At 49.6% G+C, this 25,733-nt stretch overlaps 7 protein-coding genes and 1 non-coding gene across 8 annotated transcripts; 5 read left to right on the top strand and 3 right to left on the bottom strand.

Moving 5' to 3' along the window:
• Positions 1-1,072: 1,072 nt before the first annotated feature.
• On the bottom strand, positions 1,073-3,161 carry Aud_004801 (Zn(II)2Cys6 transcription factor; the record flags this gene model as incomplete). Its single annotated transcript, XM_043289737.1, has 3 exons — positions 1,073-2,697; positions 2,758-2,958; positions 3,059-3,161. 3 exons carry the CDS (start codon positions 3,159-3,161, stop codon positions 1,073-1,075), a joined length of 1,929 nt encoding a protein of 642 aa, XP_043145672.1.
• Positions 3,162-7,142: 3,981 nt separating this feature from the next.
• Aud_004800 (SAM and PH domain-containing protein) lies at positions 7,143-9,736 on the top strand (the record flags this gene model as incomplete). The annotated part of the gene is made up of 3 exons (XM_043289736.1): positions 7,143-7,145; positions 7,204-7,383; positions 7,445-9,736. The coding sequence occupies 3 exons, from the start codon at positions 7,143-7,145 to the stop codon at positions 9,734-9,736; spliced, it is 2,475 nt and encodes an 824-aa protein (XP_043145671.1).
• Positions 9,737-11,134: 1,398 nt separating this feature from the next.
• Aud_004799 (NACHT and Ankyrin domain protein) lies at positions 11,135-15,002 on the top strand (the record flags this gene model as incomplete). Its single annotated transcript, XM_043289735.1, has 6 exons — positions 11,135-11,523; positions 11,595-11,659; positions 11,717-11,911; positions 11,964-11,988; positions 12,048-12,602; positions 12,671-15,002. 6 exons carry the CDS (start codon positions 11,135-11,137, stop codon positions 15,000-15,002), a joined length of 3,561 nt encoding a protein of 1,186 aa, XP_043145670.1.
• A 271-nt stretch (positions 15,003-15,273) lies between these two features.
• On the top strand, positions 15,274-15,358 carry Aud_004798. The gene has a single exon. It is a non-coding gene; the product is annotated as a tRNA-Thr (tRNA).
• A 172-nt stretch (positions 15,359-15,530) lies between these two features.
• Aud_004797 (autophagy protein 5) lies at positions 15,531-16,614 on the bottom strand (the record flags this gene model as incomplete). Its single annotated transcript, XM_043289734.1, has 3 exons — positions 15,531-15,931; positions 15,990-16,431; positions 16,495-16,614. 3 exons carry the CDS (start codon positions 16,612-16,614, stop codon positions 15,531-15,533), a joined length of 963 nt encoding a protein of 320 aa, XP_043145669.1.
• An 806-nt stretch (positions 16,615-17,420) lies between these two features.
• Aud_004796 (cation:proton antiporter) lies at positions 17,421-19,376 on the top strand (the record flags this gene model as incomplete). Its single annotated transcript, XM_043289733.1, has 3 exons — positions 17,421-17,670; positions 17,730-18,583; positions 18,645-19,376. The coding sequence occupies 3 exons, from the start codon at positions 17,421-17,423 to the stop codon at positions 19,374-19,376; spliced, it is 1,836 nt and encodes a 611-aa protein (XP_043145668.1).
• A 3,897-nt stretch (positions 19,377-23,273) lies between these two features.
• Aud_004795 (uncharacterized protein) lies at positions 23,274-23,566 on the top strand (the record flags this gene model as incomplete). The annotated part of the gene is made up of 2 exons (XM_043289732.1): positions 23,274-23,299; positions 23,362-23,566. The coding sequence occupies 2 exons, from the start codon at positions 23,274-23,276 to the stop codon at positions 23,564-23,566; spliced, it is 231 nt and encodes a 76-aa protein (XP_043145667.1).
• Positions 23,567-23,814: 248 nt separating this feature from the next.
• Aud_004794 (alpha/beta hydrolase) lies at positions 23,815-25,103 on the bottom strand (the record flags this gene model as incomplete). Its single annotated transcript, XM_043289731.1, has 2 exons — positions 23,815-24,637; positions 24,700-25,103. The coding sequence occupies 2 exons, from the start codon at positions 25,101-25,103 to the stop codon at positions 23,815-23,817; spliced, it is 1,227 nt and encodes a 408-aa protein (XP_043145666.1).
• Positions 25,104-25,733: the final 630 nt, after the last annotated feature.

The raw sequence follows: 25,733 nt of genomic DNA, 5'->3' as shown, positions 1-25,733 counted from the left end.
GGATTCTGAGCGAACTACCTTATCCCAGTCTAGGGACTCCATAACTGTATAGGATCTTCTGTAGCACAATCTACATCAATGAGTATTGTATGATACAGTCACATACAGCGTTCAATACTCGATAGAGAGTAATGGTTCCTTTCTTTCCCTAGTCCTTGCCACTACTGAACTGCTAGATAGCATCATCTCTGCCGTCCGGTCTCTGCTTAGGCGCCTGTTTAACTCAATAAAGTTGGCTGCAGGCGCAAATCCATCGCACTGCACTCCTCAATTGGATGGTTGTTATTGTTGCTATACTTGGATACCACCTCGGCATCCCCAAAACATTCAGCATAGATTATCCCATAGCGCGAGTATGTTGGCGTTGCGAGTTGCTATGCCTTGAACCGTCGTTCAATCTGTACTGTGTGCCTGTTTCTTAAGCGAGGATGGGCTTCTATTTCTGGATGAGCCTGCGCGTCCAAGCCATTCTCCATGCGCAAATTGAGCATGCCGCGAGACAGCCGAACCCAGAGCCTTGACACGAGTCCAACTCTAGTGGTTCGACAAGCGTTTCAACTGGTTGCCATTGCTATGGCCAGACGCAGAACACAGATAAAGAGCCCGCTGTGACCCGGGAGACAGAGCAGAAGTCAGATGGCATTCGACAAACACTATCCAAGACTGTCACCAAGAATTTCGCCCTTGGGGCGGCTGTATAAGCCGACGGTGGGGCTGAGAAAAAGACAAGAAGAAGGCAAATGGAAGAAAAGTGGGGAGAAGAGAAAAAAATTGGACGAAGAATAGAAGTGTGGGAGAATAGAAGAAGACTCGATTCCGAAAGGATCAAGTATGCAATGATCAAGTGAAATTAAAGAAAGAAAGAAGGGTATGTTAAAAGGGGTATGAGTAAAGCCAAAAATGAACCAACAGGAAATCACCAAACTCCGAGTGCCAAACGCCGTCGCCTTGAATGTGCAGATTTCCAACGTGCTTCAATGAAGTCGAGTTCCGAAGAGTTCATTTTGTGAATGGTCCGAGCCGTCCCATTCAGGAAGTATAGATGGACGAGTTTTCCTTTATGGGCCACTGCCTATATTAGCAAATAGTCCCATTTCTTGTGTTGCATCAACTTTCGCCAGTGGAGTCGTATCTGTTGGGGCGCAGACTCCGCACTCTCGTGTGTAGTCGAGTAAAGCCTGTCTTGAGCGCGAGCTGGATTACTCGAAGATGTGGCAATCGGATCATCCGACTGCTTCCAGAGTTCTTGTAGCACGCGGTACATTCGTCCAAGACTACCAAAGTCGCTCAAACGTCCCATAGCCGCGACCCTATCGGTCAGTATTTTTCGATATCCACTGTAGGGTGCTGAAGCTGCCCCTGCAATGAATAGTGGCCAAACAAGACAGCGATCGAATCCCGCAAGTCCTGCCGGGAGGCATTGCAGTATCTCTCCCACGGAAGCGACCAAAGTGATACTGGATGGAGCATAACAACCAAACTCAGGCATCAGACTGTATAGGTATAGGCGGGCAGCTATACGAAATAGGGCGGTAATTATCTTTGTCAGCTGCTCAGGATTGACTAACCCGGACATCAGGTAAGGCGTCTCCAGGGTGCGGTCAGCGGATTCAGTCCACTCCAGCTGAGCATCCAGCGCGGATACATGTTGAGATAGAGCTAAATCGTCGATTCTCCCTTCTAGCCTCAGCGATTCCAGACACGCAATCTCAGAAATCAGGTACATCACCCGGTCGTCACACCCCATCAACTGCTGCAGACCGGAAGAAGTACCACTGAGATGTTTGGTGCGGTAGGTATGAGCAAAGTGTGGTGTTTGGCCCATCATTGTGGCACCGAGAATATCAATCCAAGTGATGAGAGAGACATTGAACTGAGTGGGCGCGCAATTGGGCTTGTTAACAAGACTGGACACTGCTTTGAAATGGGCGCTCCATGGGATATCCGGGAGATAATCATGTGTTTCGCCAACAGAAGAATGGTAGAAGATCATCGCAAGCGTTGCATCCAAGACTTGCTCGTGACTAGGCCCACCGTTCAGTGTCCGGCAAAGCTGTGAGATTGCCTCGTAGCGATGGCGCATGATGTCATAGTCCATCTGATCCGTCAAACCCCTGCTGGTTTTGAGGTGAATTGCAGATGCGCTTAGGCAGCAATGAAGATACGATTTATTCGTCTGCAGTGAATGCATGATTTCTTGCAGACGCGCGGGGCCCTGCTGATGCACTTCAAGAATCGGGAATACCAAGGGCAGGACCTTGTCAACAAAATGGTTCAGAAGTGGCCGGTCGTGAGCGTCCAGGGGAATCATCGTCTGGAGTTCCGCTGACACTAGCTTCTGTTGATAGGGTAAACCTGTAGGACTTAGGATAGTGTACGGTTGCGTGTAGCCCAAAGTGTTCTGCGACCACTCCACCCCGGCGGAAGCTGGGGTCAGTGGCGATGTGATCTGAAATTGTGGTTGAGGAGCCATAGAATTCAAGGTTGCCAATGATGTACCATAAGGTAGGGGCACGTTGCTGAGTGCAATATCGTGATCAGTTCGAATATCGACATTGAACGGGGTCACTGGTGTCAAAAGAGGTGCCACGAATGGGTTGCAATTGTACTGATTGGCGAAAACAGGTCGGTTGAAGTCATATTCCTCCCCTGTAGCAGAAGGTTTCTGGGCCAATGCGCGAATGCGTTCCATATATTCTAATCGCGCATGTCATGTTGGTGTGTCCTAGAAGCTCAAATTGACTGTGCGAGACTTACCTTGCAATGATCCATGTTTCTCCATTGTCTTCGTCTGCCGAATTCGATCTTTGATTCTTTCCTTCTGCATCCTCCGCGTCTCGGCACTGACCCACCATTGGGGTGGTTTATAGTCGCACTTCAACCCCAGCTTCGTGCATGCTGTGCAAGCTGGACGCTCTTCATCACACTTCTTCCGTCGTAGTCGACAAGTATAGCAGCCTGTAGCCCAGTCATTAGCCCCATTTCGACAAATGGTACGCGGAGACAGAGATGGCTGATCTCGACCCATCATCGTCTCTCAAACAGGAGTACTCTATACCCGAGCGTGACCTCCTAAATGACTTGGCCTTGGAGTCGTCCACCGCATCCGAGGCATCAGGTATGCCCAGCGTGAGCCCATTACCGGAAGCGGAAACAAGCATGGTTGAAGGAACATAGGAGGACGACATCATGTTCGACATGCCTTGATTTCTGACAGGACGGCGGGCTGCATCAAACAAGTAGCAGTAATGGTAGACAATTGATCAATGACTTTATCCTCCTTGACCCAGAAGCAGTTGCACAGCTGCACAGGTAACCTTTGCTATTAGAGACGAAGCAAAGATGTCACGAAGAACGAAAGGTGAGGATGGTGCGACATGTCTGAGGCTTATATGAAGATCGTCCACATTGATTACTTTGGATAAGAAGAGATAGACAATGCATCTGCAGACAGGGAACTTGTTCTGATGCTTCTATTTTTTGCCATCCCAAGCGGTTGAGCACATGGGATCTTGTTTCAAAAAAAGATGAAGCACGATGCAAACCTCGAGTGGAGACTTGGAGTTCAGCGGCAAATCAGTGTCGACATGACGATCGTGAATAGACCGGAAGTATCTAAATTGGGAGACTTCGGTGCTGAATGGAATCATGGTGGAATGGCACAAGTGGTCTCTTGATACTCTCGAGTCGCCGAAGAGAGGTAGCCGAGTATGTCAATTAGACGCGCACCACTGCTGATGGCTGCAGGGATCCCCATTCGACGAATGAGCGACCACAGAAGAGTGCCTGTCAGGGTCTAGTGAGGTACTAGTCCACAAGGCCTAAGGAACGCACCAGTTCCTCCCTTGGCACGAACGCCGTCCCCACGAGCTCTGATAGGTGGTTTCGCAGCATTTCTCTGTCGCATGATACAATAGTACATAGCTTAATTTTTCTATGCAATCGATCCCCATGGTTTCATGATCTTCTACCGACTTCAGGCCTGTACTTCGATGGGAGGCCTTCGGATTCAGGACGGCACCCCCAGTCTTCATTTTCAGTAGACTTTGTCCCTCCAACAGGTCCTGAACTCTTCTCTCGAGTTGTAAGCTGCATCAGTAAGACCCTATCTCCAGTGCGAGCGGCAGTATCAGGCAAGCAATTGGATCTCTTTCATGAAGCGTCGTTACCATCAGGTTCCAATTGCCAACAGACATCGATGGTTGGAGACCGTTTCATGTCGTAATTGGCTCATGAGATTGAGAAAGCGGCAGATGAGACACGCCAAGCAGAATCTCTCAAAATATGATTCGGTAGAGGGACCCAACTACTGCACAGTTGAAACGGTTTGATAATGTTCTCGATCTTGAAATGGCGCAGCTTGCGGGAAACTTAGCGACCAACTGTGGGGCTCGCGCTGGGTGTGGAGAGAATGCACGGACTGTTTGTGATCTTCTCTGCCTTAGCTTCAAGTTCCCTTAATTAGCAACACTATCCCGCCAATAATTCTTCCTCAATTAGATGAATTATGTTGGTTTTTGTTCGCTTGGAATGATAATGATTGGATTATGGCATAGTATCTGAGATAATTATAGTAAATTGAGCTTTCTTTGTTGTTATTGCTATTAATATCATGCAGCAATAGCCCTAGGAAGTTGTCATAATTAGCAACATATCCCCAACAAACTCATGCATGCATATTGAAGCCATTATCTCTGAATGGCTTCCTCTCCGTTACAATCTAGGCCTGTTAACGATATTTTTACTCAGCACTATGAGGGAATTTTGTTAGGGAACTTTAGAATGGATAACTGTTACGAGTATCCCTGCGTCTCGGCGTCTACCGTGTGTGGAATCTGGATTGGAGCATCATGTATGATTGTGTGAAGCTACGTCAAATCTTCATGCAAACAAACTAGGATAGAGACTCAATGTCTCTTCTTATGAGGCTGCTATGTTACTCATGAGAGTGGTGAGTTCACACTTTCATTATAATGATAGCATTATTCATAGTACTTCTTATTGGGATAAGGTACTTCAGTCACTACCTATAATCGCCTCTTCGGTCACCATTATTGCTAATTGCTCAAGCCTGGAGCTGCTACCATAAATTCGTGAGCTTAGGTTCTGCTTCCACATTCGCCATTGTGTGGCCTTTACCCAAGGCCGATAGAGTATAATTTGCATTCTCCTGCACCTTGCACAATAGCTCTACATGGAAGAGGAAGCATACTGTGCTGACAGAGATAAGCCATAGTAACAAAGGGCTCTTTGATGAGATCCTGATAATTCATTAAGGGATATGAATGGAAGACTACAAAAGTTACCTCAATGCAGAGCGATAGTACGGACCTCGGAGAGCCCGGAAGACACCAAACTATACTAGGTACGATCAAAGTAATTAGCGCAAGGCACAAGTGTCCAAGTATGACTGCTCGAGGTGAATAAATGAGTAGTCGGTGTTACTTTCATGTAGAAGAGAAGATCAGAATTTACGCAATGGTATTGAACAACTGGAATCAGAGCTTGACGTCTTTTGAGGCACACATGTAGAAGACAAACCTTTCAAGTACATTATTATAGTGAGCAGAACAGGTCTTGAATAACGAATAGTATGTAGTACCGAGGATCTTCTGTCCATTCCGCCTTCGTCATAGGCAAACCGGACGATGTATCACTAGACTTTCTCGCAGCTTACTGGCTTCCCCACATGCTCAAAGGCTCGCCTGACTCGAACCAGAGTGGCTGGCAGACTAAAGTGCTTAATGTAGGTAGTGAGCACATTTGCCTGCATAATCACCTGACTGACATTAACCTGATTATGCTGGGTGATTATACTCGTAGCGTGTGATAGCCCGGTCTGGTTCCCTTCTCCATTTACAGTACGTGGATGTCGACGTGGATGGAGCTACAACTGGCCACTGGCTATATATCATCAATTCTCGGAACTTTAGCACAGAAAACGGTCCGAACAGAACCGAAATCCAGAAAAGCTCAAGTTCCAATAATAATGTGACAGCTCCGAGGAAACTTCCAAGGAATAGGATAAGGCAGTGTACTTTGCCTTGGTTTTTGGACGAGTCGGAGCAGACTGCGTTCCCTTTCGGACAACGCCAAACAACTCATGAGTCGGGGTCTGCTTGTTCTCTGCGAACTTTCACAACTGTCATGTTTGCATAAGTACGATGTGGATACTGACTTGGTTGATACTATGCAGGGGCGGCACACCGTCTGGAATTGTCCCCTTCGGACTGCCGAGCGACTACCAGGACATATACCAAGTCCTCTCAAGGTTAAGTAGAAAATATAGAAATCTGTTCTTGGAGAGTAGTCTCTCTCAAATTGAACCTCAAGTTTGGGCTCATCAGGAATGAATGGTGATTATATACCAGACAAGCTGGCGCCTCGTTGACAACAGAAGCGCCAGTATCTCCCTGAAGAAGGAATCCATCTCGCTTTCCCATCGCTTCCTGAGCACACTATTGGATACTCAACTATTCCGCTAGTCAATGGTGAAACTTGCAACTACCTGGGGTGGTGCATTGTGCTCGACGCATCTCAGCCTGTCAAACTGTGCTGGGAGAGTCGTCACAGCAGTAGCGCCATCGGCCGACCTCTCACAGCTCGTGGACACCCGCCCACCCCCTCAACTCATTCCTGCACGCGGTTCTCGGCTCACTCCAGCAACACTCGCTCTGCTCTTCCATTCGAGCCCTATTGCTGCAGCTCTGTCTTTTGGCTCGGAATCAGGACGCTTTGGTCGAGACATGATCGCCAACCACCGTTCTCATCACAGCGACGCTTCACCGCGGGCGTGCCGCTGGCTTAGTTTCCCGCCGATTTCTGCCCAGTCAGCCTCCCTCATTCGTGCAATCTCGCCAAGGGTGCATCGTTTCTGTACATCAGTGCTCTGAGAGCCTATAGGTCCCTTCCCTGGAAAATACTGCGTTTTTGAAGAGGGGCCATGTACATAAACTCTTTCAATCACCCGATCTGACCATTTCCCACCGACCCTTCGCCTACTGTACCTATATACCTTTTGCATGTACACAATCCAGCCTTAGTAGTAAAACCCAACCTGAGTGCTTTTCTCCATCATTTACAACCCATCACTGCCCTCGTACTTACAAGCTCTCTGCCCCCCGGGAGGGACTTGCAGAGAAATGGTAAGCTATTGCAGCTCACTCTAATGTCATATACTTCCTTCGTTGACAATACCGACAGGCAACCCAGTTAGCGTATGAGGAATACTTCTCGGGTTTACAGAAGGACGAGCAATTGCCTTTCTTTACTCCCAGGACTGCTATTCCACGACCACTCTCAGAGGCAACAGACATTCTTGACTCTGAAAATGATGACGATCTCTCGTTGCTAGAGGATTCGCCATTTACCAGTGTTGCTTCTGTAAGTTCAGGTGCAAGCTACCTTCGAAAAACCTGAATTGTTTCTAATAAGATTGCTGTAGTTCGGTGCAGGAAGTGTCTCTACAGCCTCCACACCGAATGAAGCCACTACTCCTGATTCGACCGGGTTGACTGCTTTCGATTTCCACATCGATGAGAAATCCATTAAGGGGCCTTCCGGACCTCATCTGTTCAGATCATCCTTGGACTCTTTAGACTACAATGAATGCACGGATGGCGAGTTGAGGTTGCAAGAGCGGCCACCGAGCGCAATGCTATCCTACTACCAGTCGGCATCGAAACTCGATCCTGTGAGAAAGGACACCCCGGTTCCCAATCGGATCTCGTCGACCCCACAGCCGCAAGTCGAGCAGCAGCGCAATTCATTTGTCAGGCAGGAACTGGCTCTGAATGAAGTTGAAGCGCGGAACTGGACGCCACGAGATGTGGTCAGATGGCTGCAATGCAATGGCTTCGACGATAGCATCATGGAAACGTTTTATGTCAACGACATCTCTGGTTCCATTCTTTTGGAGCTTCAAGCGCAGGATCTGAAAGAACTGGGCATCCAGTCCTTTGGCAAGCGCCATAGGCTCATGGGCTCTATCCAAAGCCTTCAAAGCAACCCAAGGTCCGTCGATCTCAGCGTCCGTCCTCGTCAGAATTCTGCACCAGCTACAGACGTTCCCCCAACTCCTGTGACGGCAATTACATTGAACAGCTCGGGCTATCATTCGACTTCCACCACCGACCAGGAGATGTCTGACAAGAGATCGAACCAGAGCAGGCGGCGTCGTCATCAGAAGGACGGTGAACCATGCAAAGCCAGTGACATTGGACCAGGAGACTCAATCTCAATTGTGGCTATAGAACAAGTCTTGCCCAAGCTGCACAGTTGCTCCAAGGGTCAGAATTGCCGCAAGTGGCAGAAGCAACAGGCGAAGCTCGCTCATCTTGCGAGGGATCTGCCACTTGGCTCCATGAACGGCCGGCTTATCCTTGCGGGTGACCCAGGCAACCCCAAGACGGCGCCCAATCTTGTCAAGTCTCCCAAGTCAGATATCACCCCGTCCCTCGTTGCATCGTCTGATGTGATGGGGCCTGTCCAGGCACCCGAATTCCTCTTGTCTCAGGAGAAGCTGAGTGAGGTGCAGCCCAGAGATCCTCAAGAGAATGTACGAAACTTTCTCAGCTTTCAGAATCTAAGTCAACTCCGGTCAGTCAATGACCCTGCCACTCCACCCAGGGAAACGCTTCCCTCGCCAGAGTCCGAGTCACCTCGCTCGGTAAAGGGGAATCCCACGCTCAGCGAGAATCTCCGCCATCTTCCGAAATTGATGATTCCTGCGACGCAGGACGGCTCCGACAGCGCGGTCTTGTCTCCCAGTTTTTCCGGCCAGCGGACGGTCACTCCGTCGACACAGCGCAAAAAACCTTACTTTGACCAAGACTGTCCAACTGCTATTCCTCGTGATCAGCAGCCATATGCATATGGCACAACATTTTCGCCGGGAGACTTCTATCGCTCCGATCCCCATTACGGCCAGAGCACTCCTTTCTCCGAGGTAGATGTTCCTATCACCGCCATCCCAATAGGACCGGTTCCTCGCGAGGATTCTCAGTCCGTACCTCCCAACATGCGATTCGGTGCGGATCGGCATATCATGGTTGAACAGATCTGCCGACCAGCGTCGACCAAAGGCGAAAACCGCCATCGCAGGAACACCTCCAGCCAGAATGTTACGAAGCTTGCGCCCCTTGATGAGCGCTATGCATTCAACCCTATCGAGACGCCTGAAGACATGGAAAAGACCCCGCGGGCTGCACATTGCAGGAACAACCCGTACTCCCCCACTACAAGGCGATCTCCAAGCGACATCACCCATAGTGGATGGATGAAAAAGCGCAAGACCACGCGGCTTCTGCGACACGAATGGGAAGAGCACCATTTCACTCTCCAGGGCACTCAGCTTGCTATGTATGAGGATGAAGTCTCCGCTCGTCGCAACTCCAAAGCTCTCGAATACATTGATGTCGATGATTATGCTGTTGCCTGCTCATCACTCGCCTCTAGCTCAAAACTGACCGCCGCATTCAAGAAGACTGTTCTCAAACGCAGAAACACCCCGCCGGATGAATCTGCCTTCTCTTTCTCCCTGATCCCGGCTCCTGCCCATGGTGATGGCATTGTGGATAAGAGGACTTTGTTCTTGAACAGTGGGAAGTCACACCATTTTGCTGTGAAGACCAGGGATGAGCGGATTGACTGGATGCGCGAACTCATGCTTGCAAAAGCTCTCAAACGAGGTCGTGAGAGCGGGGCTTCTATGAACGTCAATGGCAACGTCATCTAAGTCCTGGTCATAAGAAGCCAAGCCCCTCACTTGTCTCCTTTCATTGACTGATTTGTGATCATTTGTCTTTCTCACGATACCCCTTTTTGATTTGATTTTCTTCCCTAAACGCTGACCATCAATGCCGGCCTTTTCTGCATGTTTTCGTTTTCTCGCTTAACGACACGCCATGATGTCACGAATTTCCTTTTGTTCCTGTTGTTCTGACCTGCTGAGAAGGAAGCATTTATTTTGGCATTACTTGGTTAATGGTCTTTGCCCTTGTACTCCTCTTCTCCACTTTCTCTCTTTGGAGTTACCAGTCATCGACATTGCAGAAAGATTAGATTGTGAACTATATGCGGCGGAAGAGCTGGCTCACGCCGTCTTCGCCTTTTCCAAGAGAGCTTTGGTCTTGTCTTGCAGGATGTTTTGAACATTAATCATGTATCTAAGCTTTTACTCGGGAAGTTGGTTTTCCGAACCTCAATTGAAAATTGCCAAATGAGAAAAACCCTACGAACTGGGCTGCTCTCGAAATCTTTCCTGGACCAGACCGAGCGCGTATCCTGAGAGTCTGATCAGTAAATCGCTGTTTCATATCTGCTTTTCAAATGTACCTAAGTATTTCTGAAATTGAAAGCAAGCCATTGGTTACCGACTGTAAACCACCCCTTGGGGCACTGTGCATGTAGCCAGTAAACGTCGGCTATGTGGCAGTTGGGCGAGACGCACAGGGGAGGTTCTCTTAGATCCAGCGCTTAGAGCGACACGGCGAGTGGTAGGCTGACTGCCTTTGGTCTTTCGAGAAATGAGGCACAGGCGGCATTGCTATGGTCAACAGACTCTAACCTTCCACCTGCCACTCACGGCGCGTAGTGTCAGCAAACCTCATTCGTGGTCGGTTGCTAATGGCACTTAATTACGGTTGTTCTAAAGCGTCGATGATGCTGATTAGCTTGTCCTCGGGTGTTTGACCAACACTTAGCATGAGCCAACTCACCTGAGAATGCTTGGTTTAGGTCATCCTTTCTCCTCGAGGGCCCATTATGCAGGTATTGCCCCATTCACGACGCCTTAGGCAAGCCATATGAACTAATTTTCAAGTATAAGCCGGTAGATCAGCACAAATCCGCGTGTTACTCCATCGTCTACCCCCGTTTCCGTTCACAACCACGACGTCGCTGTCGGCGCATCCGCTGAAAATCCCTGTGATTTGTTGCTGGATTAGGCGATAGCCAACTTGACCCTGGACGAAATTGCGGTAACCGAACTTTCCTCCAGGTTATGTCAGCCTTTAATTTCCTCCTCTTCTAAAGGTAATTATTTTTTCGTTCTCTTGTAAGTCTTGCGAATGAGGTGGTTGTTGTGAGTGCTTCCTCTTTTCGATCCCCCGCTCCTTGCAGCTCTCTCCCCATCATGGTCGACACCCCCGCGATCCGCAAACGTCTCGCGCAGGCTTCTCAGTCTACGCGAGCAGCCCGACGCTCGTTACTCGGTGGACGGGAGCCGCAGGACTATCAGCAAAAGGCAGTATTATTGCTCAGCGAGATACTCGACCTCCTTTACGAAATCCGAGAGCAGTTGAGCTGGGCAGAGGAGAAATGGGTCGTGGCACAGGAGCGTCTGGTCGGTCTGGATGACCTGCTTAATTACTTCATGTCGACTATCCGGGCTCTGGAGTATTATTTCCAGCCCAGTGGCGTGAGCAGCCGCCATTATCGAAAGTCCCTTTTGGAGCGGACGTTTCTGCCGCGGCTGGAGCAGTTCAAGGTTTTGATTCTTGTGGTGTTGCAGGCTGAGTCTATGTATTTGCTCCCCTGACCTGCACCACCCTTTTGTCTTGATAACTGCGTCTTCAAATTCTAACAGAAACCAGGGAGAAGACTTTCACTGATCGAGAATTGCGAAACACTATCCGCAGATATGGTGCCTTGGAAACCGGTGGGTATTCTAGCCAGAAGTTGACTTGGCCATCGATCTGACGTTCATTGGTTATAGTGAAATTAAAGGCAGTTTCGGAGTATGATGGCGACTTCTACAATATTACAGGACCAATATCTTCGAAGAATTTCATGAGCCTTGCCGATTTGTGCAACAAGCGACAGCAGGGAACTTGCCAGTGGATCTTTCAGGAAGAGAAATATAAAAGCTGGCTATTCGGTGCTCAGAGGACATTATACTGCCGAGGACCACGTAAGTGATCTTCCGTCTGTATCGCTTAACGAAATGGGCTAAGTCATTGCAGCTGGCGCTGGGAAGACCTTTCTTGCGTGAGTGCAATTGTTGAGATGAACCCTGGTAGGCACTCGGGGCTAAGACTATATTGCAGTGCTTCCATCACCGACAGTTTACAGCGAACGTTCACAACACCAGACGTTGCAGTCGTCTTTCTCTTTTGTCAGGTTGAGAATGGGGATGAGGAGTCGTCTTCAATTTCCTTGCTTGCAAATATTCTTGCCCAGCTTGTGTATCGGAAACGTTCCGCCTCTTATTGTACAGCCTCCCTTTACCAGTCCGAAGAGTTCGCCAAAGGTAGAGCTTCCGCAAAGGCCTATCAAAATGCTATTCGTGCTGAGGTTGATCGTTTCTCCAAAATATTCGTCATTGTCGATGGGCTGGACACTTCTCCTGAGAAGGACCGCATCCTGAACAGACTCCAGAAGCTCCCAGAGCACACGCAGCTTCTGATCACCCTACGCGAAACGAGACATGCGCAAAAGGATGATTCCATACTCGCTATGGCACATAGCAAAGACTTGGAAAATTATATTTCAACAAGGCTTAACCAAGATGCGGGTCTTGTGTCGCTTCTGAAACAATACTCGACACAGGAGGAACTCAAGCAGGCCATCGTCGGGCAGGTGGTTGAGAAATCTCACGGACTGTAAGTCTGATCCAACCTTCGGACCGCAATCCCCTAAGGGAGTCGATGCTTACCATATATCCTATCAGATTCCTTCTGGCACGGTTGCACATGGATCTGCTGTCTAGATGCAACGATGCACCTTTGCTACAAAGAGCCCTCCTTCACCTCCCCGACAGCCTGTACGACGCTTACGCTGAGTCAATGAAGCAACTTGCGAGTGATAATCTATATGCTAGTCGCTGCATCTTCTGGACCTTATATGCCTGCCGACCGCTCACTGTCGCGGAATTGAAGACAGCGGTCTTTTTTGAGCCCCAGAACGGTGTCGCTCAAAAGCAGCCTTCATCTTTCGAACATATTTTGCTTGTTGAGACTGCGGGCCTCCTTGAGGTTGACCCAATGACCGGAACTGTTCATCTTATCCATCAAACCGCCAAAGAGTACCTGACAGGAGCCGCTGCCAGGGTGTTCTTTCCCACCGCGCGCAAGCACCTCGCAGAGACCTGCCTCACGGTTATTATGCCGGATGAAGTGGTTGATGACTGTTACATGAACCAGGGAACAACACCCCGAACCTCGAAAGGGAGCCTTCTCAGCTATGCCGCTACCTATTGGGGATATCACGCTCATGAAGCTTCCGAAGAGGAGCAGACAACCCAGGTACTCATCGGAGCGTTCATAAACAAACTCTGTTGGAGACGGCCGCCTGTACTGCAGGACTACATCAGCGAAACAATGGACATACCACAACAGCTCGGCTTGGGAAAGTACTTCACCGACTGGACCGCTCTCCATGTCCTTGCTTTCTTCGGGATAACGGGCAAGGCGAAAAGGTTAATAGATAAAGGAGACGATGTCAACGCTCGAGACAATCAGTTGGGCATCACTCCGCTTCATTGCGCAGCCCACCGCGGAAATGAGGAGATGGTGGAGCTATTACTTGATCATAAAGCGGAGATTAATGCGATCTGCAAAAATGGCAACACTGCAATGCATTACGCAGCCGAGCAAGGCCAGAGGAAGGTCATGAAAATATTGCAAGCACGACGAGCCAGCTCTAGAGTAGCCAATCGACAGGGTCTGACAGCTTTGCACTCCGCTATTGGGACTGCCTATGACGAAGCCACTGTGCCGCTCCTTATAAAAACCAGGTCAGACATGGATTATCCGAACGTCATCACCGGGGACACGGCTCTGCACATTGCCGTCGAGTTGAAGAGACAGCGAATAGTCCTTTTCTTGCTCGAAAAGGGTGCAAACACAAATGTCCTCAACAAGAAAGGCTTGACTCCTCTTCAGCTTGCCGCTAAGACAGACAATTGCGAAGCATTATCAGTACTCCTGGAGCGCGGTGCAAAGGTCGAGGCGCGTTCTATGCTTGGTTCGAGAGCGTTACACCTTGCGGCGTCGGAGGGTAACTGGATCGCGTTCGACATTCTACTCATTGGCGGCGCTGATATCAATGCATGGAGTGACAATGGAGAATCGTTACTCCATGAGCAGTCAAGGAAAGCTTCGGATACCGCCATAGCCACTCACCTTCTAGAGCATGGTGCGAATCTCGAAACCCGCACATCCCAAGGCTATACACCGCTTCAGTGCGCGGCGATGAGTGGCAACAAGGCCATGTTCTTCTTCCTGCTAGCCCGCGGCGCCAAAGTCGACGTCGAAACCCCGAAAGGGGAATCTTTCCTCCACATCACCTCACCTTCAAACCAAGACTGCCTAGACATTATTGAGTCGCTTCTGGAGTCGGGGCTTAATGCCCAAGCGACTTGCAGCAACGGCTGGACACCCCTCCATCAAACTGTCTTCATGGGAACAGGAGCCCCTGATATAGAGTTCGACAAGACATCCGAATACATCAAGCTTCTGCTGTCCCATGGCGCCGATATCAATGCCGCTGCCTTATCGGCAACCGGCGAGACTCCCTTACACCTTGCGACCATTGCCCCGATGCCGAGGCCTTCCCTGGTATCGCTCCTTGTCAACCTTGGCGCATCCGTCAATTCCATGACGCATGAAGGGAAAACGCCCTTACACCTGGCCGCTGCACAAGGCTGCGAATCCATCTTTCGAGCTTTGCTGGACGCTGGTGCCGACACAAAAATCAAGGTACCCACTAGTGCTGTCGAGAACGAGGACGATGGCGGCGGACAAACACCACTGGACATAGCTCATAAGCATCCCACTGGCGCATTGTGGTTCGATGCCATGGGTAATCTGCAATTTCCCCCAGAGGACCACCAACGAGGTAGTCTTGCGACCACGATAGAAATCGGATCGGACTCCGAGACAGATGATGATATGAGAGGTTCGACCTTAGTCGGCGAAGAGGGATCGCATTGGGGATCCACGCTCTCGTCGCAGATTATACCTTCTACGCTCTCATCGCAAGTTATCTCTATCATCGAGTGACAGGTACGAGCGTCTTTCTTTCTCTTTTCTATTGATAGAGAGGCACTCTTTTGCTCTTCCAGTGTCACGTTATTCAGCCAGGAGTTAGGGGCGTTAGATACATTCATGCAGTTTAGCTTTTCTATTCGATTCAAACTATTATCAGCTGTAGAAAACAATTATGCTTTGCAGAGATTACAACGTTGCAGGTAATGAGAAGAGACGTCCGAATGTTTTTTATGTTCTCAATGTATTCTAAGTAATAATGTAAATTCGACCCACATAACAAGTTGCACCTATAGCTCAGTGGTAGAGCGTTCCACTCGTATGGCGTACGACCTATGGAAAGGTCCGCGGTTCGATCCCGCGTCGGTGCATTTTTTTGTTGACATTTTGCTCATTCAGCGTGATTAATGTTCTGCTTTCATTTTCCACGCAGTTATCTCCATCTCCCGATATGTCTGGATTTTTGTCAATCAAAAGAAATGCTCTATCATTATTGGACAATAATCTAGCTAGAGTAACGAGGTCGGAATAGCAAACGCATGATCATCCCATCATTCTAATAACGATATACGCCCATCCGTCCCCATACGCGCAACTCCTTACTAGCTCCTCGATTGGGGCCGACATTGGCACCGCCGCGCCGTGCAGAACCGGTTTCGCCAGGACAGGAGTCCTCCGACTAGGAAAGAGGTTGGGAAGTAGCAAGTGTAACGCTGAGCCTATCGTTTGGACTTGCGGGGCGGGGCTATCTCGTAGATTGGCTGACTGACCTGTATTCGTTGTGGCTGGCATACTAGGCGGCAGCGGAGATTGGACGACCTTGAGAGATGGGGAGCCCGAGTCTGGGGATAGGGGTAGGAAAAAGCGGATTGGGACGTTGCGGAATGGTTGATTCGGTGGGGGGAGGAGGATATTCGAAATGCGTTGAAAGGAGGGGAGATCCACTACTTATCGTCAACATACTGAAGCGCAGCTTGGACTATGATAAAAGCTGTGGAATACCATCTTGCACGGCCTGCCATAATCCGGCCGAGTCCTCTTTCGAGAGAGTCATGATTCCCTTTGCGGTGCCGTTACGGAGAAAATCCGCCTCCTTGACGCTGTTGATGAACGCGTCGTGCATGACCATGCCGTCTGCGTCAAGTCGTACGAGCTCTTCGTCGGGCCAGTCGCTGAAATGCACCGTCAGCCGCCAGGGGAGCGTATCGCTCACGCTGCTGGTGGGGTGGTCTGTTTCGTCAATTCTTGTTCCCTTGGATGCTGGATCTGCGCCCGCGTAAAGATCATACAGCAGCCCGACGGGGAGGTGCCATTTCAGCGGGACTCCTTCGAAGGAGAACCAACCCTCATGGGGGTGCGAGTTGGGTTCAATCAGTGATGGTGAGAAGAAGGCTCTTAACCTGGGTAATAATGATGGGAGATAAGAGATTCGCGGACAAGCGATCTAAACATACGTTAGCTTCGTACACATGATGTGCTTCAGTGATGGTCGAGGAGGAATCGTTACAAGATAGGGATCAGTCTGGTCATATGTTCGACTCTCTGATGAAGCAAGCGTTATCAGCAACGGCAGTTTCCCATCCCATACAGCTCTCTGGATGCTGCTAAGGGAGGCTTGATTTTCCATCCTTGAGAAGGATGGCCTCATCCGCCCTACGACAAGTCAGCACGAAGCCTTATACACCCGAGAGCGCGCGGATGATACCTAATTTGTAACACCTGGGGATAGGCAAACAACGCTTTATCGAAGACAGTGTAGATCGATTCGGTCTACATATACTTCTAGCATTGAGAGACGAAAGCACAACCCCGCAGCAAGAACAGAACCATTATTGACAGCGGTTGATGAGCTTGCAGTTTTCATAGCATCATTCAATAAAGAGCTTGTCCCAAATTAAAGATGAACCTGAAAAGTCCGGGACTACTAGACATGGTATGACTGCAAGAATGATAATGATGTTGTTGTTTGGCAGATAGTGAGCGATTTCCTGAACAGGTATGTCACGTGATTAAACCTGAGGCATCACAATTGTTACTCATACAGCCAAGAGAGCGCAGGTCTTGTATCCGTTCATCTCAAAATTTGATCTTCAAAATATCTGCATCACTGTGTGACGATTGCCAGGGCGTGCATTAGCCCAGGCATTTCAACTCTTTGCGAAGCCGTTGTCGTCATATCTCAAACACGTGGTTTCTGGTAATATACTCTATCAGATGCGAATGGCCTATGAGGCTGCTTGAATCATCAGGCATCTACAAATGCTTCAATTGACTAGTCTCAAACGAGGAGCTTGTTATATGCGCTTATAGGCTGGAGCCTCGGCGGCCACATATGTCAAGGGTGGCATTGACTTGTAGTTACTAGAGAATATATACATACACGGCTAACAAGTCCACTCGCAAAGACATCACCTCAGCCTGATATAAGACACAATGGCAGCCTCGCAACATGCATTGGCATATCATGAGCCAGGGTTCGAAACAATTCTGATCCTAAGTAGCTTTCTGCTTGCTCTCAACTGGGTGAACGCTCTGCTTGATAAGCTGATCTACTGCGGGCTCATTGGGCAGCTACTCATTGGGATGGCATGGGGAGTCCCCGGAGCCAACTGGATAGAATTAGACGTTCAGAAAACTATTCAGCAGCTGGGATATCTCGGGTTGCTTCTTTTGGTGTACGAGGGTAAGTTGCCTGTAGAAGGATTGGCTCATGCCGTTATTTTGACGAGCTTGTTTCAACAGGTGGCCTTTCAACATCATTCTCCCAATTGAAATCAAACTTTGTTCTGTCCTCTGTGGTGGCGATCACCGGAATAGGTGTGCCTATGGGTCTATCCTTCGTCTTGATGAGCCTGCTATCAGCGACTCCTATTCAAGCATTTGCCGCCGGTGCGTCCCTCTGCTCAACCAGTATTGGAACGATATTCACCATCCTGTCCACGACGGGATTGGCAAAGACCCGGTTGGGAGTCGTTCTGGGCAGCGCCGCAATGATGGACGATGTCGCGGGCTTGGTGATGGTTCAAATCATCTCGAATCTGGGTGGCGCGAGTCAGGAGTCATCCTTCGACCCGGTGGTCGTGGTCAGACCCATCCTTGTTGCCTTTGGGTTTGCTTTGGGGCTTCTTCTCATTTGTCGGTTTGTCGTTGCGGTCGTTGTGCGCAAACTTCAGGTGTACGAGATTCGGGTCCCTGCTTGGATGAGGTCACTGAATGTCGCACTCGTTGTCCACATGCTCTATCTCATCGGATTGGTGGCCGGCGCACAGTACGCCGGCACATCGGGTCTCTTTGCTGCATACTTAGCTGGGGCTAGTATTTCCTGGCTTGACGAGATGTTGGCCACTCATAAAAAGCAGCCCCAGACAGAAATTCTAGCCCATAACCAGCGTCAATATCGACCGGGCAGCATTGACATGCAGACTCGACTGACTCTTAACGCAAATCATACACAAAGAAGTCACAGGGAAGCTAGATCTACCGAAGCACCCGCTCATACGGAAGGGACTATGCATTTCGAGCGACCTACTGGAGAACGTGCGTTCGAAATTTTCTGCAAAGAGCCTCTCAAGCGCATTCTGAGCCCACTCTTCTTTGTAGGTTTCCGTAATTTTCTACATCTATCTTCTCAAAGTTCCGTACTGACTCGCCCTCCAGGCCTCGATAGGGTTTTCCATTCCAATTACGAAAATGTTTGAAGGGAAGATAGTCTGGCGAGGCGTAGTGTACACTCTTCTCATGGCTTTTGGAAAGCTAGTGACCGGATTCTGGCTGCTTCGCTTGACTTTACCCGGGTCAAAGCCGTTGAACAAGGCGAAGAAGGTTCTACTCGGCTTTGCCACTGTGAGCGCGGCCAAGTCATGCAAGACCCGATCTCAGCCGGACAGTGACTTCTCACGTGCCTCAGCGCAAGGACAGACACAAAGGAGCGATGGACCAAAGAGGGAAGCAAACCGATCCTCTGAATCAAACTCGCGCAAGCAGGACTCTCAACTCCCGGCGGCAACAGCGGGAACTGACTCGCCACAAGAAGGGCTTTGTCCTCCCGTGGCACAAACCAGCAGCCCACAGCTTCCTCCAAAGCCCCGCTCATTGTATCCGGCCTCGATTTTGGGTTTGGCTATGGTGGCGCGAGGCGAGATTGGCTACCTCATCGCATCGTTGGCCGAGACGGATGGGATATTCTCCCCTCATTCATCCTCATCTCCCGCAACCAACAGCCAAGAGGTAGCCTCTGAGATCTATCTGGTGGTCATCTGGGCGATCACTCTCTGCACTTTCATTGGCCCCATTTGTGTCGGGTCCCTAGTGAAGAGGGTGAAAACCCTTCAGAGTCTTCGAACTCATTCTGGCGGCGAAGACCCTCTAGGCACGTGGGGCGTCTCTTGAGGATATCGCGTACTTCCCTGTGCAAGTAGACTCAATGGGGGCACGGCCACAAAAAGCAAAAAGAAAATCGAGAAAACGACGCCCTCTCAGGCAGCAACTCTTCGATAAAGAATATGGTCATTTCGGCCCTAGGATTTGCGGCCCTTGGGACCTGACTTCAGCAAATCCCAGAGTACGCTGATAGAGTGCGCATTTTTCTAGCATATCATTCCTCCAGCCTATCTTGAAGAGGCAAGGAGTAACAGGATACGAGCTGAAAAAGGAAGGTTGTGAAATGGCGCCAGGGAAGATAAGTTCACGCCGCCAATTTCCTTTGTGTAACACCAAGGCCATTGTCTCGTCTGCTCGACCTTCGCAATAGCGTACGGAACAAGTCCACGACTAAAAATGCTTAGGACGAGTCATGCCATCGGTTTCAATTAACATGACTCCCTAGTCGATACTATGTAGTGTTAGCCATATTGAGCGACGCGGATCCTTACCGGATCGGCAGCGATCAAGGCATGCCACAGCCGTTTGCTATTGTGGGGTCGAAGCTTTGAAAGGTTTGTACTAGCTGCAAACTTTGTAGTTCTATGAGCACTGCAAATAGCCCGTAGGGTTTCTGTACTCAAGGGTTCATCCGGTGTTGTCGATCTTGGCTCAAGTTCAAACAGCTTGATTCACCTCTCACTTCAGGGTGAAGTTGCTGCTGAAGATGGTTGTGGTGCAAGGGGCTCAATCAAAACGAGTCGGTCGCGCCGGTAACGAGAAGGAAAAAGCAATTATTTGAGATAGTTTCAAAGCGAAGTGATGAAACACCCAAAAATGGACCAATCTAAGCAAGATCTGCGTGTCTAGTCGTGGAGTTCGCTAATTCCTCCTGCTTTTAGTCTTGACTGGATGGTATCACCTTGCAATGACGATAACGGCCTTTGCTTTTATTTGATGACCGGTAAGGTGACCTGTCATGCTTTTCAGCAAGGGAGGGTTGTCCATTCTCCCTTGCGACCATGTGCTCTGCAGTCTGCCGTCAGCACAGACCTCCAGTGAGGTCGACTGTTCTGAGAGTTGAGGCTTGGCTCTGTTTCATGCCATCCACAACGGGATGAAGCAATGATGGAATCGTACTCCGTACTGTAGAACGGTAGAAGTCCTTGTCGTCAGTGCACTTCACAGGCCCCACTACTGAATAGACTTTTGGGCCTGCGTATATGCGCTAAGATTGACGTAGGAAGCTGTTAAAAATAAGTCAGATTTCATGGCCTTGGCCTGCGCAAAAACAGTGATCTGCCGAGAAGCTTCCTGCACCGTTGAACCGGGCAGCTATGGGCCTTGACGAGAGCAATATCACTCCGACCCATCTGGATTTGATTCAAGGCTACGGTATACTGTATACATAGCGCCTGATGAGCAATCGTGAACTGCTCACAAGTCGCAAGATCTTCCTGCTTGGTCTGCGCCGCAGTACGGAGTACGGAGTAGCCGCTCTTAGGTGTCGTCAATTTTTGCCCAATTCGTGAATGGAGGTCTCCTTGGTCAAGCCTTTACGGTCACTGCAACTCATGAAATTTCACTTCGGGTTTGACCGGGTTTAGAAAGCTGCCTGAATTGCATCATAATTGTACCCAGCAAGCAGCCAATACCGCGGATTTCGCTTCAACCCCTGACAACGCCCAAACCTTGGTCTCAAAGCCTCGAAGCTCTGCGTAAGAGCAAGACTGGACGCACCCGACACTCTGGTAACAACCGGTGCCAAGAGTGGGCGTAGTTCATGGGCATCACCAATCAAGGCGTGTTGAGGTTCGGACGGCTTCGCATTTCCCAACCCTGAGAACGGCTAAAATTGAGATTTACAGTGTGAAACCTCAGCTGTCACTTAAGTCGTTGAGACCTGTCGTAAAGGTCTTTTTCCGTACTCGATCTTGAACGGCCCAGCCCCTAATCAGCAGAAAGTCACGGGGCGCAAATGGATAATTGCTTTTTCCCCCCTTCTGCACCTCGTCCCTTTCCGTATGTCATGCGCATCGCACCCCTCAGCGATGATGCTCCTGGCAGGGTTATCCAATGCGCGAGGTCCGCGTTCTATTTTTCATTTTTCCTGGGCCCAAGTCATAATACTCTCAGTCTGAAATTAAAGGAGCATAGCTGAACTCTATTTTGGGTGTCAGTATGTCTGAAGTACGACGACCCAAGCATGTGGATGGTTTGGCACACACCCGCAGCAGATTCGCCAATGATTTCCAAGGTAGAGCCCGACTCCATGCGAGCACTGGTAGACGTGAGGAACCATAAGGTAATTGTTCAGCACATGGCCTCTTGTTAGAGAAGGCCGGTCAGGAATGTCAATTGGCCCATGACTGCCCGCAGAATTTGACACTCGCAGCCGTTAGAACAGCACGAGAAGAAGCACAGGCTGCATGGTAACCTGCATATGCACATAGTTTACCGGGCAAATGATGCACTTCTTGCATTGCTCCGTGAATTGTCCCTTCAGGAACGTTGACAAAGGGGGCCGTTCGCCGATCGCCACTCAAAGAGGAAATGAGGAAGCAAGGAGGTGACCGAGCAAAAAAAAGAAAACATGCAGCCACGAAAGCATGGGAGTTGCTCAGATGGGACGCTGAATGGCAGGTTGTGCCAGTCAAATTCCTGCTTCAGATTTCCTTGGGACTGTGCGTTGATCGTCCATACCAGCAACCACGTTTGTCCACGCGAACCACACCTGTCTGAGGCTCGAACCGATCGTCCTCGCAACGGCTCGTCCTCTATCTCGACTCCCTTTCAAACCTGCCAATCATGCCCCTAGCTCGGGATGTGCTGCACAGATTATGACAGGGTGCAGGACTGCATTTGGCAGCTGAACGAATGCCAAGAAAACTTGCATGCCATCGGCCATGCTACTGGTCTAAGGTCTAGACTTGTGACAGAAGATCTGGTGTTTCAGCCTGGTTTCGTCCAATCATACACACAGTCCGCTTCCAACGAACGAGAAAAAATAGTTGGAGTCGAAAAAGAAAGTACCTGTAGGACGCCGTAGCGTACCAGGGAGGCGGGCCCATAGGGCGCTGCTCGGCCAATCTTCCCGACGTACGCCACGTCCGCTTAACAAACTACCCCCAAAAAGTTGATCCGGTGGTAAATGAAGTCCTAGACGCGAACTAGACCCTTAAGCGATGAGATCCAACTCCACTCCGAGGCAATCCCTTGGCCCGAGCCCAGTCGGTACCTACGGCTGGGGTGGACGGTTTTTGGTGATCAAGACATTTGATGATGATCCTTCGTGGACCCTGCGTCGAGAAGAGAATAGGGTGTCCAGTAGCCACGGAATAGATCCGCTTCGCTCTTCACCTCACGACTGTTGGGCCGGTTGCTGATCCAGAGCCGTTCTCGGCTGTCCATGCGACAGGACAGAACGGCGAATGTGCACTAAGCCCATGTCAATGTCATCGTCCATGCTGTCTCTCAGGCTGAAGATCTCGATCATTCCGGTTTCTCCCTCGATGCCATTCCTTTTTCTGGCCCCGTTCAAACTCCTTGTCATTTCCAAGTGTCCTCGAGATTGTGAAGCGGGTCAGCTATTTTTGTATCCCATCATCAAAATTCCCTGACTGTTCCATCTGCTCCGGCGATCATCCTTGGGTATTTAGAGGAGGGATACGCCTGTCTTGCTGTTACTTACCAGACTTCAGAACCAATAAGCATAAAAGCAGAACAAAAGCGACTTCACCCACTGTCATAGCAGCTACAATCACACAATCCACACCTTGAACACCATATCTCGAACGTATATCGTCAGCCTGTCCTTCTGCTACGCTTCAGCAACTGGATAGATTATCTCGCCTCGCTCGCTTGCCCGAAACAACTTCAACTTCTCAGCACTTCGACTTGAGGGCGAACAGAAACCTCATAGTGACAATGCCTTCAGCAACAAAGTCCACAAAGTAAGCCCCATTCATGTGCACACATATTCTCCACAGAAGACTCACGTGTGGCTTTATTTCAGGATGACCAACGGCGAGAGCAGCGGCCTAAGTGCCGGGAAGTTGAGCCATATTCCAGAGGCGAGCAACGGTGTCGTCGACCGATTCTCACAGTCAGCATTTGCTGATGAGCCTTACTTCGCTCGTGCGCGCATGCAAGATCGGTCAGCTCACGTATCACGTTTGAGCAGTCAACTTGACGCAACCGAAGAAATCTTGCGAAAATGAAGGTGGAGGAAAGTTCCGGGGGGATATCTCTTCACTCCATATTTGGGGAGTGGCGGGAACCTGAAGAAAAATTCGTCCAAAAGATTGACAGAATGATGTTCTATATACAAAGTCTATGATTGTCCTATTAGCGTACATTTCATCAAGACTGCGCCCCAAAGCACAGAGGCGGTTCTTTTTTTTTTTTTTTTTTTTTCTTTTCCTTTCTTCCCCTGATTTGCGTCATAACCGAGTTCAATAGACTTCTCTCAATGCAAGAGCTCCACTATTCGTTGTGCTACCTTGTCGTACAGGGTGCTGGGAAACTCATGGCCTGCGTTGTAGTACTCAAAATCAACATTTCCCTGGAGGGTCAACGTGGCATCGGGCACAAGCTCATCTTTCACGATAATGGCATCATGGATGCCGCACATGATGAGGACTTTGTCACTTGGAAGGCCATTTGTCAATTGCTCTTTCTTTGGAAGTCCTTTCTGTGCTGCCAGGTACTTGCCAAGGCGTGTCCAGGTGTCCCACTGTCGCTGTTGCAGGATCGGGCCAAAGCGCATACTAGACATAAACGCATGAACAAATCCGGCATGGTTGTTCACTTGCCAAGAAACGGCGTTGGGAACCGTAACATGTGGATAGGCCCGAGACAATAACTGCACATTGCCCGCGGTTTGCGAGGGAAGCTCTTCGGTGAGGGCATCTGTAACGTTGAGTTTTTCGTTCTTTGGCCTTGGAGTAGTCAAGGGCCCAGCACGGAGGCGACGACCAACAAGGAAACCGAGTACCCGTTCTGGAACCAGACCACGCGAATAAAGAAGCCGGGACTGAAAGCTGATCTGGGAGTCGCGGATCAACCCTGCTGGGGCCAATAACACCAATGCGGAGAGTAGATTAGGGAAGTAGGATGCAAATGCCGCTGCAATACCACCGCCCAAGGAGTAACCGACCAGACAGAATTTCCCAGAGCCAGCTCCCGTCCAGGAGACAGGAGAGGAGCTTAGAGCGAGGAAAACCTGGGTTGCAAAAAGTCGATCGTCTTGAGGAGCGTCAGACGGACAGTCCGAATAACCTCTTCCGAAACTGGAAGGCAATCTCTCAGCAAAGACTCCCAAGAAAATTTGGTGAATAGCGAAACAACATACAGGTCAAAAAGCATCACTCGGCAACCCTGATCGGCCAAAGCATGAGCCAATCCGCCCAGTGCAATGCAGGGTGTGGTGATTCCATGGACGAATAATACTTTAGGCCCGTCCTCTGGACCCCATTCATACACCCTCATGGAGCCATACGGCGAGGCCACATCCCGCGCTCCAGGGAGCACATCAATTGGCAGAGGGAGTTGGCGCTTCTCCGCATCGGACAAATTCGAAATTGCTGCACGGGGCGAAGGGAGAATTGTACCCTTAGGATGCTGTTCGGAGAGGAATGAACGGAAAAGAAAAGCGAGAGTCATGGATGCCCCAGTCAAAGCTAGTAGGTGAAGGTGAACCTGCGGACCGTTGAAAGAATTGGAGGCTCTTTCAACTGCCTGGGTGTACCAAGCCATGGCCGACTGGTACGAACTCTGGTCCCTCGAACTCTGGATCTCCTCTCTTTGGCTGTTCCAGGGCCTCTATGACTTGTCCTTGATTCTCGAATTGTTCTAGTTAGAAGCTAATGAATCAATGATCTAAAAGTTGACAGGACGAAAAGCAGCGTAATTCATTAAAGAGGCTTGAAGAAGGAAAAAAGGAAGCCGAGGTCCTCCGGAGATGTTGAAGTAAAGATGGATGCCTTGTCGGTTGGCTCTTTCCCCATAAACCGATAACCAATAAGGCACCAACAGGCAGCAAGTGACTAATCTGGGGCTCACCAAAACAACACCAGCTCGATGCGTTCTTGGGTTCAGGAAGCACAACACAGCTCCTCACAATCATCTCGTGCCGATCATCTAAAATCACCCTTTTGATTGATGATGCAACCGTACATTGATACATCTTGTCAAAAAAAAAAAAAAATATCTGAAGCTCATACTGTTCACCAATTTTCCTGTCCGATAATTATAGCAGTGAGCTGAACAATCCGAGGCACTACTATATGACCGAGGCTCGAATCTATCCAGAAAAACTGGAAATTCATCTGCTAAACCTAGACTTGGACAAATCTTTCTAGAATTGACCAGATATGCGAAGCGTAC

Source organism: Aspergillus udagawae (assembly GCF_001078395.1).
Source record: "Aspergillus udagawae IFM 46973 DNA, scaffold_3, whole genome shotgun sequence".
In the NCBI taxonomy this organism is placed as follows: Eukaryota; Fungi; Ascomycota; class Eurotiomycetes; order Eurotiales; family Aspergillaceae; genus Aspergillus; species Aspergillus udagawae.
This window is presented reverse-complemented; position numbering and strand designations above follow the sequence as displayed.